We start from the raw sequence: 13,543 nt of genomic DNA, 5'->3' as shown, positions 1-13,543 counted from the left end.
GATCAAAATATTCCTCTTTGATGAGACTGAAGGTGTGGGATTGGAGCTTAGATCACTGTGTGTGGAATATGGAGATGTGGGTTGGGGGCAATGTTGGGATAACTTCCACAGTGATTGCCTCTAGACTAGCACTGCTACAGCTATTCAGGCTGTCCCTTGTTGAGCACTTACGGAACTTAACTTCATGCTATAAATATGCTATTTTCATTTTTTTTGCAGGTGGCTCAGTATCCAACATGTATGCAATGAACTTAGCTAGATACAAATATTGCCCCGATATTAAGGAAAAGGGGCTCTCTGGGTTGCCAAGATTCGTCGTTTTCACTTCTGCCGAGGTAAAAAAATTATTCTTTTTATTAGATATAGGTTTTCTGAGAATGCAGTATTTATGAGGCTTCTTTGAGCACCCGAGGGTAACTACTCTGCCTAAGTATAATCTAATATTGTGTTCTGAAAAAATTCTTGTGGGTCCAATTTTGTAGACCATCCATATGTAATATTTACAGTCTGTAACATTTTCTCTGAGAAGAGAGAACACTTGATTTAAAAGTGTTATCTCTTCCTGTGAATTCCCTCATTGAGCGTCTCATTTATTAAAACATAGATGATCACTACTGATCTCAGTGAGGTCTGCTAATCACATAATTGATTTCTTTGATTGGCAAATACAAGGAAGTCATCTTCCTTTTCAAGGGAGAAGGAGGTACTTGTAACACACACACACACACAATTATATGTTCCCTATCTCTTGTTTTATTCACCACCAATGTAGAAGGTCAGATTGTGGGTAAGTACCTTGACTTTGAATTAGGCTGCCTGGATTCACTTCTCTCCTCTGCTTACTGAGTGACCGTGAGTAAGTTGATCAATTTTATTGGGCCTCAGTTTACTAATTTATAAAATTTGAATGAATTAGTTAACTTTTCTGCCTCGCCAATTATCCCCAAGTCCAAAAACATAGAATGATAACCGGGTATTATTGCCTACCCGACTTGGGAGAGATGCACTTGGAGGCTGACCTCCCTCACCTGCTAGGGGTTGACTGGCCAATGGCTGACCTAGGAGTGGCTCATCTTGGATAAATCCAGTGACATCTCTCTGCCCTATGTGTCCCTGTCCTTCAGCAGTCTAGACTAGGTGTCTTCTCATGGCAGTGTCGCAGGTGAAAAAGAGCATCGAAGTACATCAGGCCTTGTGGGTCTCAACCTCAGAACAGGTGCATTGTCACTTCTGCCTTGTTTGCTTAGCACAATAACACATCTGTGAACTGACGTGTAATGTAGGCAAATCAGCTCCATCTCTTGAGGGGACTCGCTGAAGACTCACCAGGCAAAAGTCTGGATGCAGGGTTGCCCTGACCAGCTGGGACCATTAAAACAACCAGCAACCACATCATGGTCTCTGACTAGTGAGTTGTTCAGAGGTTACACTAGCTAATGCATATGACGGAGAGTCTGGATTGCAACAAGAAGTCAATTAGCTGCTGTTGGTAGGAGAGGAATGACCCGGCTGCCACTAGGTGGGAGAGTAGATGGCCTCGCTTAAGTGCAGTAGTGAAATATCAGGGAGATTCCAGTGGGTGCCTCCCTTCCGCTCTGCCATTTCTTCTACCCCAGGTTCCTGGTAGCAGCATGAGTTTAGCTTCTTCACCTTCTGTGGCAATGTCAGGTCTCCTGTCAAAAAAAAAAAAAAAAAAAAAATGAAGTGGGCGCGATCTGAAGTTCTGTGTCATTTCCAACTGGGATTTCTTGTGTGTGTTGCTTTCTTCTAATGAGCTAAAGTCACTTTATTATTGCAAGGGATGAAAAGTGCACTGGGCGTTCCACAGTGTAAGAGAACGTGACCACCCCCACGCTCTCCCCAAGCCTTGTTAAACACCACAATTCTGGTTAGTTCATCACCAGAACAGGGTGTCGAACATTCAGCACCTTGAAGGCACCACCTTGTCTGAGAGTCCTTTTTAAAGAATATTTATTGATTTGGATAATAAATATTAGTGAGAGGGAGAGGGGAAGAGAGAGATAGATTGAGGGGGGAGAGAGAGAGAGGTCCATCTTCTAGCCACTTGTTCACTCCCCAAATGACTGCAACAGCTAAGGCTGGGCCAGGAGAAAGCCAGGAGCCTGGACCTCCATCCACATCTCCCAAGAGGGGTGGCAGGAGCCCAAGTACTTGGTCCATCTTCACCTGCCTTCCCAGAGGCATTAATAGGGAGCTAGCTTGGAAACTGAGCAACTGTGGCTCAGAACTGACACTCTAGAACTCGATGATGGCATCACAAGCAGAGACTTGAATGTTGGGACGTTAGATAGAATCTCATAGATCTCCAATGCTGTTTTTTTAGTTTTTTAATTCTTTTTTTTTTAATCTGACTGTACAATTTCGAGAGATTTGTTTTCTAACTCGGATATTCTTTTTTCTGCTTCACTGATTCTGTTGTTAAGGATTTCCACCACATTTTTTATTTGATCTATTGAATTCTTAATTTCCAATATTTCATTTTTATTTCTGTTTAAAATCTCAATTTCATGAGAAAAATTTTCTTTCATGTCATGTACAGATTTCTTTAGTTCATGAATTTGCTTCTGATTACTTTTAGTAATCCTATGATCAATTTTTTAAATTCCATTTCTGGCATTTCTTCAAGCTCTTCATTTTCACATTCTAGTATTGAAATGTTGTATTCCTTTGGGGACATGGTGTTGTCTTCCTTATTCTTGTTTCTTGAATTGCTGCATTTATTTTTAGGCATTTGTGGAGATACTTGTTGGCTTATTTTTTCTTCCCTGTGATGGCTTTTATCTTTGTATTATGCCTCCATGGGTTAGTGGAGTGTCTGCTCTTTCAATGAATACCCTGAGGTGTGTGAACTGGGTGTGGCTGGGGAGCTGTGTTCAGTGCTCCAGAATGAGGGAAGTGTCCAAGGTTGATTCCGAAATTGGGCCTGGTAAATCTCTCTCTCCCTCTCTCTCTCTCTCTCTCATCAGAAGGGAGGTTTGTTCAGCTCTGTTGGCATAGTCTCACACTCAAATCCTCTCCTCCAAGGAGACCAATACCTGGGCAGGAGCCCCAGTGGTCACAATATTCATCCACACTGCCACAAGAACTGCACAAAGGATCCATGCAGTCCTCAGTGTGAGCACGGATCCTGCAGCAATGACCCTCATCAGGGAACCAGGGAGCCCCGAACATGTGGAACTGCCACAGTGACTGCCCAAAGAACCTGCTACTCCCTGCACCCTCCTGTGCACCCACAGTGTTTTCACAGTCCCAGCACACAAGGCTCCCATAGTCCCGAGCACCCAGCCCCCTGTTAATTCTCTCAGCCACACTCAGGTGTCTCCTCTCAGTTGGTTGCTGGGCACGTGGACACAAGCTATATGTCCAAAATGGCACCCCTCCTCTCTCAGCTGTTTACAGAATGCCAGTGCTGAGTGGTTAGGAAGAAACAAATGTGCCTCCTTTATTTCCCTCTAGGTTGGCAGGAACACTGTCCTCCATAGAACTCCAAGCCAGACTCACGCCAGGCTCTTCCCATAGCTTTATCATCCCTGGCTTGGGCTGCTGCCGTCTGGTCTCTCTTCACTCTCCAAAGCTGGTGCTCAGGCTCTTGGCTGCTGGAGTCCTGAGTTGTGTGTGTCCACACCCTCCATGTAGGTCCACTGTGTCCCTCTAATTTGCGTAGTTTCCTCTGCCATATTCTCACTAACTCTCCCCTGAGACTGCACTCTCACCATGAGTTTTTTAACCATCGTTCATTTGTTTTAAAACTTGATGGAGTTCTTTTCTGGGATAATTGCCCTGGAAAGAGGGGAAGAAATTACATGGAAATCCCGATTATGGCACGGTGTTGTGGTTTAGCGGGTACTGCAATGCCAGTATCCAATATTGGCACAGGTTCAAGTCCCAGCTGTTTCACTTCCATTCCAGCTCCCTGCTAATGGCCAGGGAAGAGCAGCAGAAGAAAACCCACTTGTTTGGGCCCCTGTCACACATGTAGGAGACCCAATTGAAGCTCCTGGTTCCTGGCTTCAGTCAGGCCACCATAACCATCCTGAGAGTGAACCAGTGGATGGAAGATTCTCTGTGTCTCACCATCTCTCTGTAACTCTTACTTTCAAAGCAAACACATAAATGAATCTTAAAATGAAAACCATAGTGAAGATGATCCTGGAAAAGACCAGAAATGCAGATGTGGCTGGTGAACTGTGAGTGAAAAGAAATGGAAATCTCTTGTGGTTATGAAATCAGAACTTAAGAAAAGTTTTTTTTTTTTAAATTTTCAAAAAAAGACAGAATGTATACCTTGTCTTACACGCCAGTAGAAACTGGAGCCAGACAAAGCAAAAGCCAGGTGTGGATTCCATAGAAAGTTCCACCACTTTGAGCACACTGTAGCCATGTTTATTTATGTTCACCCCCTCCATCCACACTCTGATTTGTAATGTTTCTCCTCCCCTGCTCTGCCGAGAACACTAGGACATAGCATTTGCATATGTGATTTTGTATTTGAAAAGCAGAGAGAGAGAGAGAGAGGGAGGGAGCAATGTCTTGAATCCGGTGGTTCATTCCCCAAATGTTTATAACAGCTAGGGGTGAGTTGGCCACAGTCAGGAGCCTGGAACTCAATCTGGGTCTCCCACATTGGGTAACAGAACCCAGCTACTTGAGGCATCACCTGGTGCCTCCCGGGGTACACAACAGGAAACCTGAATTGGGGGTGTAGCAAGGACCTGAACCTAGGCATTATAGCAGGAGAGGCATCCTAAGTTGTATTTTCACTCTTAAGCCAAACACCCACCCCCCATCATTTAAACTGATATTTTAATTACCACCTTAACTATTATTATACCAAATGAATCCATTACTGAGATAAAAGAAAAATTAAAGGAGCCTACATTTACTAAACAGTTTTCAGATCTATGTTATTATTTTTGCTTTACCTCCCATCTTTTCTTTTTGATCTGTGGTCCAGTAAGTTTTCCTGTACTATTTTTCAGGTGGTTTTTTCCAGTTTTTATCCTGACCTAAATTAGTCTAAATCTGTTCTGCACTGTCAAATGCAGAATATGTGTGCTCACCATGAAGTCTTTTTTGTTGTTGTTGTTGTTGCAGACTGAAGGTTTAGATTGTAATTCAACTGTTGATAGAGACCTGTAAGATTATGATGGAGACCCTTGAAGTGTTTATATCCAAGGTCATCTCCGTGGTGCTCAATGGGGCTCATACAGAAGGAGTCTATAGTGGAAAGCAATGAAAGATATCGGTCCTTGGGTGTAGAGCCATTCTGGGTTTGTAAACTTCTGGATAATTCATAGCACTTTTGGAATCAGCATAAAGCAGGATTGTTGTCTGCCACTAAGAAGTGAAGTGAACAAAGAAACATAGCTCCCAGGCCAGTGATCCATTGGCTTAGTTCCTTTTTAGCAGGGACAGGACTTCAAGAAGGCAAAGGAGATGTCTCAGATGCAGTTCTCAGGGTCATGGTTCTTTAAATTTGGGGCCTTTGTGCCTCACTCACTGCACCCGCTCTCTAGGTTGGGATATTGTTGCATGCCTTCTCAATGGGCATCCTTAGGGTGCCCTGCAGAGCATGGGGCTGTGGTCAGTCCATCTGGATTCAGGCTCTGGTCTCTTTAGGAACTGAATGAGCTGTGTAGTTTTGAAGAAGATCCAGGATGTTCCATTTCTCCATTCCCTAAAATATAAACTTTGTAAACCTTGCTCTCCCTACCAGCTAATTTGAGCATCACCATAACATTAGATGGAGTCCAAGTGTCCATGGGGACAGCGAACATCGGGACAAATCAGCAGTGCATTGAGAAACCTAAGGACATAACCAAAACCCCGTGGGAATCAGAAAGTCAAACTTCTGCTCAGGGTTCTCTTTCATGTAGGTGTTTGCTGTGTTGTCTTTATAGGAAGGATTTGTGGGTCTTCTGTAGATTTATGAAACCCACAGGAAGTTTGGGACTTAGAAGGAATGACTTATCTTCTGCCAGGGCACTGTCTCCATTTGCTTCTGAATTGCAGCCATCTGGGTTTACCTTCCCTAGACACTACTCAGCATGTCTGCAGCATCACCTTCTTCCTTTTCTTCCTGTACCAGGGCTCTTTCACTTCTGTGAGGCTTCAGTTTTGCAGACTTTTTTTTTTTTTTTAAATCTGTCCCTATCCATTTGAGATTGACATCGGGCTGCACTGAGGTCCTTAAAGATAACACTGCCAGAGCTACTCTTTCTCTGATGACAAGGTCTTTATTTAGCACATCCATTGGTGGGAGATACTTTGCTATTTTCTCAGGGGTAGAGCGCAGTGATTTTTCCTTATAGGCAGATCTCCATGGAAGGGCTGCATTTATCATCATGAAATCAATAGCTGTTTGGTTGCCAGGGCCCAAATCTCTTGTGAGAAATAACTCACCATAGCTATGTCACCTTAGCTATGCCAGACATGTTACCTCCAACCAGCCTGAGCTGATGTAGCAGGTAGAGAATTAATTACATTTTCATGTACATTATTACTCTTCAATATGCATATGTTCTTGTAACAACCGGAAATAACTACATCCTGCAGGCATTTTTGGATGTGTCATATTTGATATTTGGAAATTAATTACTTAGGATTGCTTCATTTTTCCTGATGCTGTTACTTCTGCATTTATTTTTATAGTATTAAAAAAGAGAGCTCCCAATAAAACTCTCTTGACAAAAGAAGGAAAAAATTACCACATTTGAGGGAATATATCAAGTTAAATGTGAAGGCATGACTGCTCTTTTAATGTATTCATACCTACAAATTAAATTACTCGGGTTTTTTTTTTTTTTGGTACAATAATATCCTTTAGTACCTTCATTTTTCTGGCATGACAAAGAATTAATTGACCACTTGTCTGCACGAATATATAAAGAATTACATCTCCAACGTTTGAATGCTAATTATTTTATAGATTTCATGTAGTTGGAGGAGAAAGGCCCAAGAACCCAAAGCACATATAATTGTTTGCCAATAGGAAAGAGAAACACCTACTTTCAGAGCCATCAATTAGCCCCATTCATGTCACAGCCAAGAAAGTAGCTTGTCTATAAATTATTGTTATTTTTGTTATGATTCTAGCCATATCCCTGAGTGCATAATTTCAGCTTTGCATTCAGCATTTAACAAGGTTGGTCAAGTGTCTGATCAGCATTTATAACCCATTGTTTGTTCTTGGAAATAATTAAATTCTTTTCTAGTCTGTGATTGCAATCTGTGTGATAGAGCTTTGCTGTCTCCTGGAGGGTTTCAAGTCAGCAGTGGACTAGATTTTAAGTTTCCATCAATAGTGAACCCCTTTAGTAGCATCAAGAGGAAACTCTTTTCTCAACGGTATGAAAACCAATAGTTTGTTCCATATGCTAGGCACCATATTAAGCCTTTTGCATGTATTAACCCATTTCAGTCTTTATCAAGCAGATGGAGTAGGCAGTGTTTACATCACTGCTTTATAAATTAACAAATTGAGGCTTGAGAAGTGTACATGAATTGTTCGACCTCCTATAGCTATAACTGGGAGAACATGGAGTTAAATTCTGGTTGCTTTGATCTGAAAGTCTCCACCTCTCTACTAAGGAACTCAATGATATTACTCTTTTTCTTTTATGAAGCAACTTTCCAACGATGGCGATTCTTGGGCATAGTGACATTCAGTCATTGAGATAATAAGCAACACTTTTATTGGCTGTGTGCTCACTTCCTTTGCTTTCCCCCTGCCCTTTTTAATTCAGAGTCATTACTCCATGAAGAAGGCAGCCTCCTTTCTTGGGATTGGTGCGGAGAACGTGTGCTTTGTGGAAACAGATGGAAGGTAAAGGGGGTAGGGTCCAGAAGCCTAGTGGGGGGCAGGGAAAATGCACAGTTTACAAAGCAATACTACTGTCTGTTAACTACTAACCGTAACTCAAAGTCTCAATTCTGTGTCCCTCAGAGGTAAAATGATACCTGCAGAACTGGAGAAGCAAGTCTGGCAAGCCAAAGAAGAGGTGAGAGGGAAGAAAGGGAAAAAGAGAGGGAGGCAAAACATATGTGCACGTCTGGGGATGTGAGAGAGAAGCAGGCAGCCAACCTGCTTCTGTGTGTGGGAGAGAGAAGAGAGCCCGTTGGAATCACAATAGGGAAACTCATTTCCAGATGTTCTGTTTCCAGGTGCATGGCTCTCCATGTTCTGTGGAGTTTCTCGGATGTTCTCATTCCCAGGTGGCTGGAGCCTATTAAGACACTGACATCATCGTATTCAGGGCTAAAGTGAGCCCTAAGGATGCACCTCTCCTCCCCAGGAGGGCCCACTCTCCTGCTTAACTCTTCCTATTGAAAAAACTGCAGGCCAAACCCCTCGTCTCTGGGCGGCATTTAAGACACTTCCTGATTTCTTGGCCAACCTGTCTTCCCCAGTTGCTTCCAACACGAAGTCTATCTTTTACTGTCACCGCATATTGGGTATTTCAGGGGCGGAATGTCCCCTGTTCTGTAGCTGCTAGAATATATTAAAGCTGCAGGACCACTGTTGGAGAGAGCAAGGCATGGCCATGGTCACCTGCTTAATCCAACCAAAGCTGCCCCGATACCTGCTTTGTTAAAAGGTGGGTCATTATTTCATGCCAGTCCTTTTACTTCTTGGACCAAAAGCCTACTGGATTTTGGTGTACCTACTTTGTTGTTTCCCTCCTATCACACCATTGCCTGTTCTCTTGATGGAGTGTCATACCATTCTCCAGCAACTTTCCAAAAGTTAGCACCCAATCCAGCCATGACTGCTGATGAGGGAAAAGCCCAGCTTCTGAGCTGGGTGTGAACACACCTAACCCCCTAGGAGCTCACACTATGAGAAAAATGAGCTCCTTAAATTTTTTTGAGTCTTATAATTTTATTTCTATCATTATATTTTTCACTTTTTGGCATTTTCATGAAAATCCCCTTGTCCTGGGGTATGTTAGATCATTGTATGTGATTAGAAATTTTGTACTTCAAAATTCTGTCATTACTGCAGAGGTCTTGGCTTCAGGTGTGTGTCTTTTGATCTGCATTTAATTACTTATTTTTAAACATTCCGATGACAAGTGGATTTGAGAGTAATCTCATGTTTTAGATGATCAGATTTCGTTAGCTTTTGGGTAAGATCTACATAACCTTATGAGGAGTTTGTTCTGTTGTTAACCACAGGTATTGCTTTCTTTAACGTCATCTTTTTCTGTGCAAGTTGCTATTGAAACAGACTTTCATTAAGTCATTAATGCTTGTCTGAGTGATTGTGCTTCCTGCATGGGTCCTGGGGTTCCTTCCTTCCTTCTTCCCTCCCGCTCTGCTTTCCCTTCTCCCTACCCCCATCCCCATCTTTCTTTCTTTCTTGGATTTTTAACTTTTCATGATGGAAAACTTCCAGCCTATACAAAATTAATATAATGAGCCCCCATATACCTGCTGTGCGACTTCAGTAACCACTAGTTCATGCGCTTTTTTTGTTTTATCTACACACCACCTGCTTCTACCACCCTAGATTAGTCTGCAGCAAACTCTAGACATTATCTCATTTCATCTACACAGAGTTGAGTATTTCTGCAAAAGATACTGTTTCTTAAAAAAAAAAAAGCCATGATTATATAAGAGAATGGTTTATCAATATCATCAAATATTGCAGCTTTATTATAATTTCTCACATCATCTTTTTATAAATAGCTGGCTAGTTTGAACAAGGATTCAAACAATGTCCCACATGTTGCATTTGATTGACGTGTCACATAAATATTTTCTAATCGATAGCTGCCTCCTTCTATTCTCTCCACCCCCAGTTGATTTGTTGGATAAATCAAGTCCTTTGTCCTGGAGAGTTGTCCACATGGTGGATTTTGTAGATTACATCAAGAATTGGAGAGTCAGCCTGCTCCCCTCCTCCACACCGCCCTGTTTAGTCTCTGTATTTCCTGGAATGTGCAGTTAGATTTTAAGACTCAATGAGATTGAAGTTGGGCTTTTTGCCAGGCAAGTTTCATGGGATTTTGTTCTGCCATCACAAGACAACTGTGCCACTTTTAGTGATAGCATTGATCCATGAGGCAGGGTTGTTGGACTCTCCATGTATAGCCCCCTGCCATTCTCACCTCATGGATTTTGCTACCATTGATAACCATTGTCTAGACCTATTATTTGGTGAAGGGGTGTTCTAATTCATTCTCCCATTCCTTCCTTATTTCCTGACAGGCATTCTCCTCTAAAGAAAAATGTTCCTTCATCCCTATTTGATTTTCCTAAGGAAACAGTTTGCATAGACAAGACCAGATCAGTGCTATAGTCTTTCCCTTCATTTACCAATTTTCAAAATAGTGAGTGAGTTGCCTCGTATCCCTTAAAGAGGACCCCCATTTCCTTAGGTATCATTAAGAGTTCACGTTTCTAGCATAGTGGATTTTATTCATCAATATTATTTCCATTACTCACGTTTTGTTTGCTTTGACAATGAAAATACACAAAACTGAAATAATCTTAGAGTTGAGAACTTGAAAAAATATTGTTTGTAAAAAAAATGAAAATTGCCATAATCCCATTTAAAAACAGAGCAATGAGGTTAGAATGGCTGTGACTCCTCAGTTCCCTGTCAAGTCAGCTAACACTTGAACCCCGATTCACCTGGGACCAGCCGGGCATCCACTGTGAAATCATAGTACATGAGGAAGAGTTTGTCTTTCTCCACAGCTCCAAACTCAGTTGTTTTCAACCAAGTTTTTCTCTCCCATTGTTTCAGATGTAAGGAATAGTACATTAAGTTGTGTTTTCCCTGCTGTGAGCCAACTCCTTGACCAGCAAAATCCCATTAAAAACCTCTTGAGCAGTGACCTTTTCTTGACCATTACAGAGATCATGGCAGCCAGAAAGCATCATGTTTCTAAAGTACTTACGACAAGGCCAGCCTACAGTGACCACTGAACATTTGGAGCAAGTTTTGTGACTGTTTGAAATAAACTTAAAGAACATAGCTCATCGGCAGCTTGCAATCAATACTGTTTCTGCTGAATTTTCTCATTAACAGCAGGAAATATAGGGACAAAAAAATCTGAAAGGTCAAATCCAGATTGCAAGACTTTAATTTCTGGGCCTGATATTTATAGTGAGCTTTTTTTTTTAAGGTGAGGAAAACTCATGAATAGGCTATAATAGCTTGCACAGGTATTTTCTCACTACTGTCAGGATGTCATATAGTTTATGAGGAAAAGTCCAGCCATTAAAGACATCATAAATGGCTCTAGTAAATTACTTTTTCTATTGCTTTTAATGATTGATGTAAATCTGGTCTCATTTCACTTAGGTCACCAACACAATAAAGACACACTCTGATGTCTTAAGGTAGTTGAGTACAGGGAAGGATTTCAAAAGCCCACGGTTCCCTTGGGGCTTTCTCACCTGCTGGCCTGGTGCTCAGAGGTTTAGGTAGACTGGATTCCATGCACCACAACCATCTTCCATGGCAAATAGAATTATTAGGTACCTTCCCTTTCATTCTTGCACATCTCAGTTTAGTCATATCGACCTAGCTTGCTGTCTCTGCCCCAGTTTCCATTGGGAAATAACATCCTTCTGTCCAAGGTTAGCTACATGGAATGAGTTTGGTTCAAACACAACAAGTGCTGAGATTAAAGGTCATAAAAGTACATTGCGAGGACAATGACTACTTCATAACACTGAGAGGAAGAATACAGCTCCGTGCTCAATGGAGGGAAAGGGACGTTTACCAGGAGTCAACATTCTTTTTGCTTTTTCCTTGGCTGCTCTAGAACCTGAAGATTCTGTTTCCCACAATCCCATATTTGCCTGCAAGTTTTCCCTGCCTGGCAACTCCGTAGTGAGAAACATGATCTACCATCATGCTGGGATCCATCTATGTAGAAGCAACCTGGTAAACTTTTCTTCTACCTGGTTAGCAGAAAGTCCCTGAAAGGGGCCAAAATGCCTGGCCACCTTGACTAGGACTTCCATTCATTTCGTGTGCACCCCTGCATTCTCCCTCCCCTACTCCCACTGGCATCTGCTAAAGATGTAGCCATCAGCCGCACAAGGAGAAACAGTCATGGTGGAAGTGATGCAGGTTCTCTCTTCCAGCACATTTCAACGAATTCCTCTGTTGTCTCTATTCTGGAAAATGTATCCCGTTGAGATGGCCTTGTCCTTTCTGTTCAAATGGTGCTGAATTTGAACCTGAGCATCACCTTTGTTTTATAATTTCACTTACACTGCAAGGCGATGAGCAGAAGCGCATGCAGGCTTTATCGTCAGTGTTGGGTGTGGGTCTTCCAATCCCATTCCTTTGTGTTCTGCAGAAGGCTGACGACACTGGCACTCTGGCGATCTATGTATTTCCCCAGGAAGGCGCTAGGAATCACAGAGAACGTGACTTTGCAGGGAATTCTGCAGGACAGAACACAAGAGACTATTTTCATAGCATTTTCTTTTTCCTTACCTGTTTTTGATGATAAGTGCCCACATAGTAGAGAAGCTTAAAAATGCCCATTGAATTGATTATTACCTCCAAAGAAACCAAAGAATGCATAGCCCTGCATGTCGACCAACCTACTGCGGGGCAAATCTCACGGTGACAATGACAATTTTCTTTGTGGATCCCTCTCACAGGGGGCAGCACCATTTCTGGTCTGTGCCACCTCTGGCACAACCGTGCTGGGAGCCTTCGATCCCCTGGATGACATAGCTGACGTCTGTGAGAGACACGGCCTCTGGCTTCATGTGGATGTAAGTCATCTGCGTGTACATGTGTGTGTGTCTGGTCTCTCCGTAGCTTCGGTAGAGAGCTTTCCATACTCTCGGGAGCTAGATGTGAGGACACTACTACTATTATTTGTTTCTGATATGGGAGAAGTAAGCACACCATTTCCTGTAAGGCATAAAGAAGATTCCAAGACACCATGTAAATGTTGATTTAGTTTCCTGGATTCCTTTGCATTTTCTTGTTTCCCGTGAATCATCTCCTTTTTTTCCCTCTGGAATCTATCATCTTTGTGGTGGCGTGGTACCAGAGACACATTTGTGTTATGTCACCCAGAGGCTGTGATTTTTGGTTTCTCTGCCTCTTCATTGTCAGCCAAGTCCCTCAGGGGTCTTCACTGGTAAAGAAGAGGTTGGCGAATGTGGTCTGTAAAGTACCTTCTAGCTCAAAAATTATGTGATCTCAATCAGCTAGAAATGCTCCAATTAAAGTAGGTTTTATCTGTATCTGTCATAGGTAATTACTTGAGAGAGATTGGTATAACTCATATTCTTCATAATTTTCTAACTTAAGGATTGTATGTTGGATTTTTTTCTCATTAATTTTGCAAGTCCTGGGGTTATTCATCATCCATTTTTCCTTAAATATAGTTTTTAACGTTCCACTTATCTGGAATTAAAACTCTGAATTCAACCAGTCTTGAATGGTTGTTGAGCTCTTTGGTTTTTTTCCTTTCTCTTTTCTTTCTTGTTTTGTGAAGTCAGGAGCTAATTAGTTTGCTTCTACCAAAGAAAAGGG

At 42.1% G+C, this 13,543-nt stretch overlaps 1 protein-coding gene across 1 annotated transcript in view; it reads left to right on the top strand.

The window, feature by feature from the left end:
• GADL1 (glutamate decarboxylase like 1) overlaps positions 1–13,543 on the top strand; it is a 187,692-nt gene that overhangs the window by 50,881 nt on the left and 123,268 nt on the right. The window contains exons 6-9 of the mRNA XM_062179464.1: positions 220–335; positions 7,767–7,846; positions 7,967–8,021; positions 12,655–12,771. Coding sequence (XP_062035448.1) covers positions 220–335; positions 7,767–7,846; positions 7,967–8,021; positions 12,655–12,771 — 368 coding nt within the window. The remainder of the gene's footprint in view (positions 1–219; positions 336–7,766; positions 7,847–7,966; positions 8,022–12,654; positions 12,772–13,543) is intronic.

The sequence above is a fragment of the Lepus europaeus genome, chromosome 2 (assembly GCF_033115175.1).
Source record: "Lepus europaeus isolate LE1 chromosome 2, mLepTim1.pri, whole genome shotgun sequence".
Taxonomy (NCBI): domain Eukaryota; kingdom Metazoa; phylum Chordata; class Mammalia; order Lagomorpha; family Leporidae; genus Lepus; species Lepus europaeus.
Note: the sequence above shows the minus strand (reverse complement) of the source record. Positions and strands in the feature narration are given on the sequence as shown.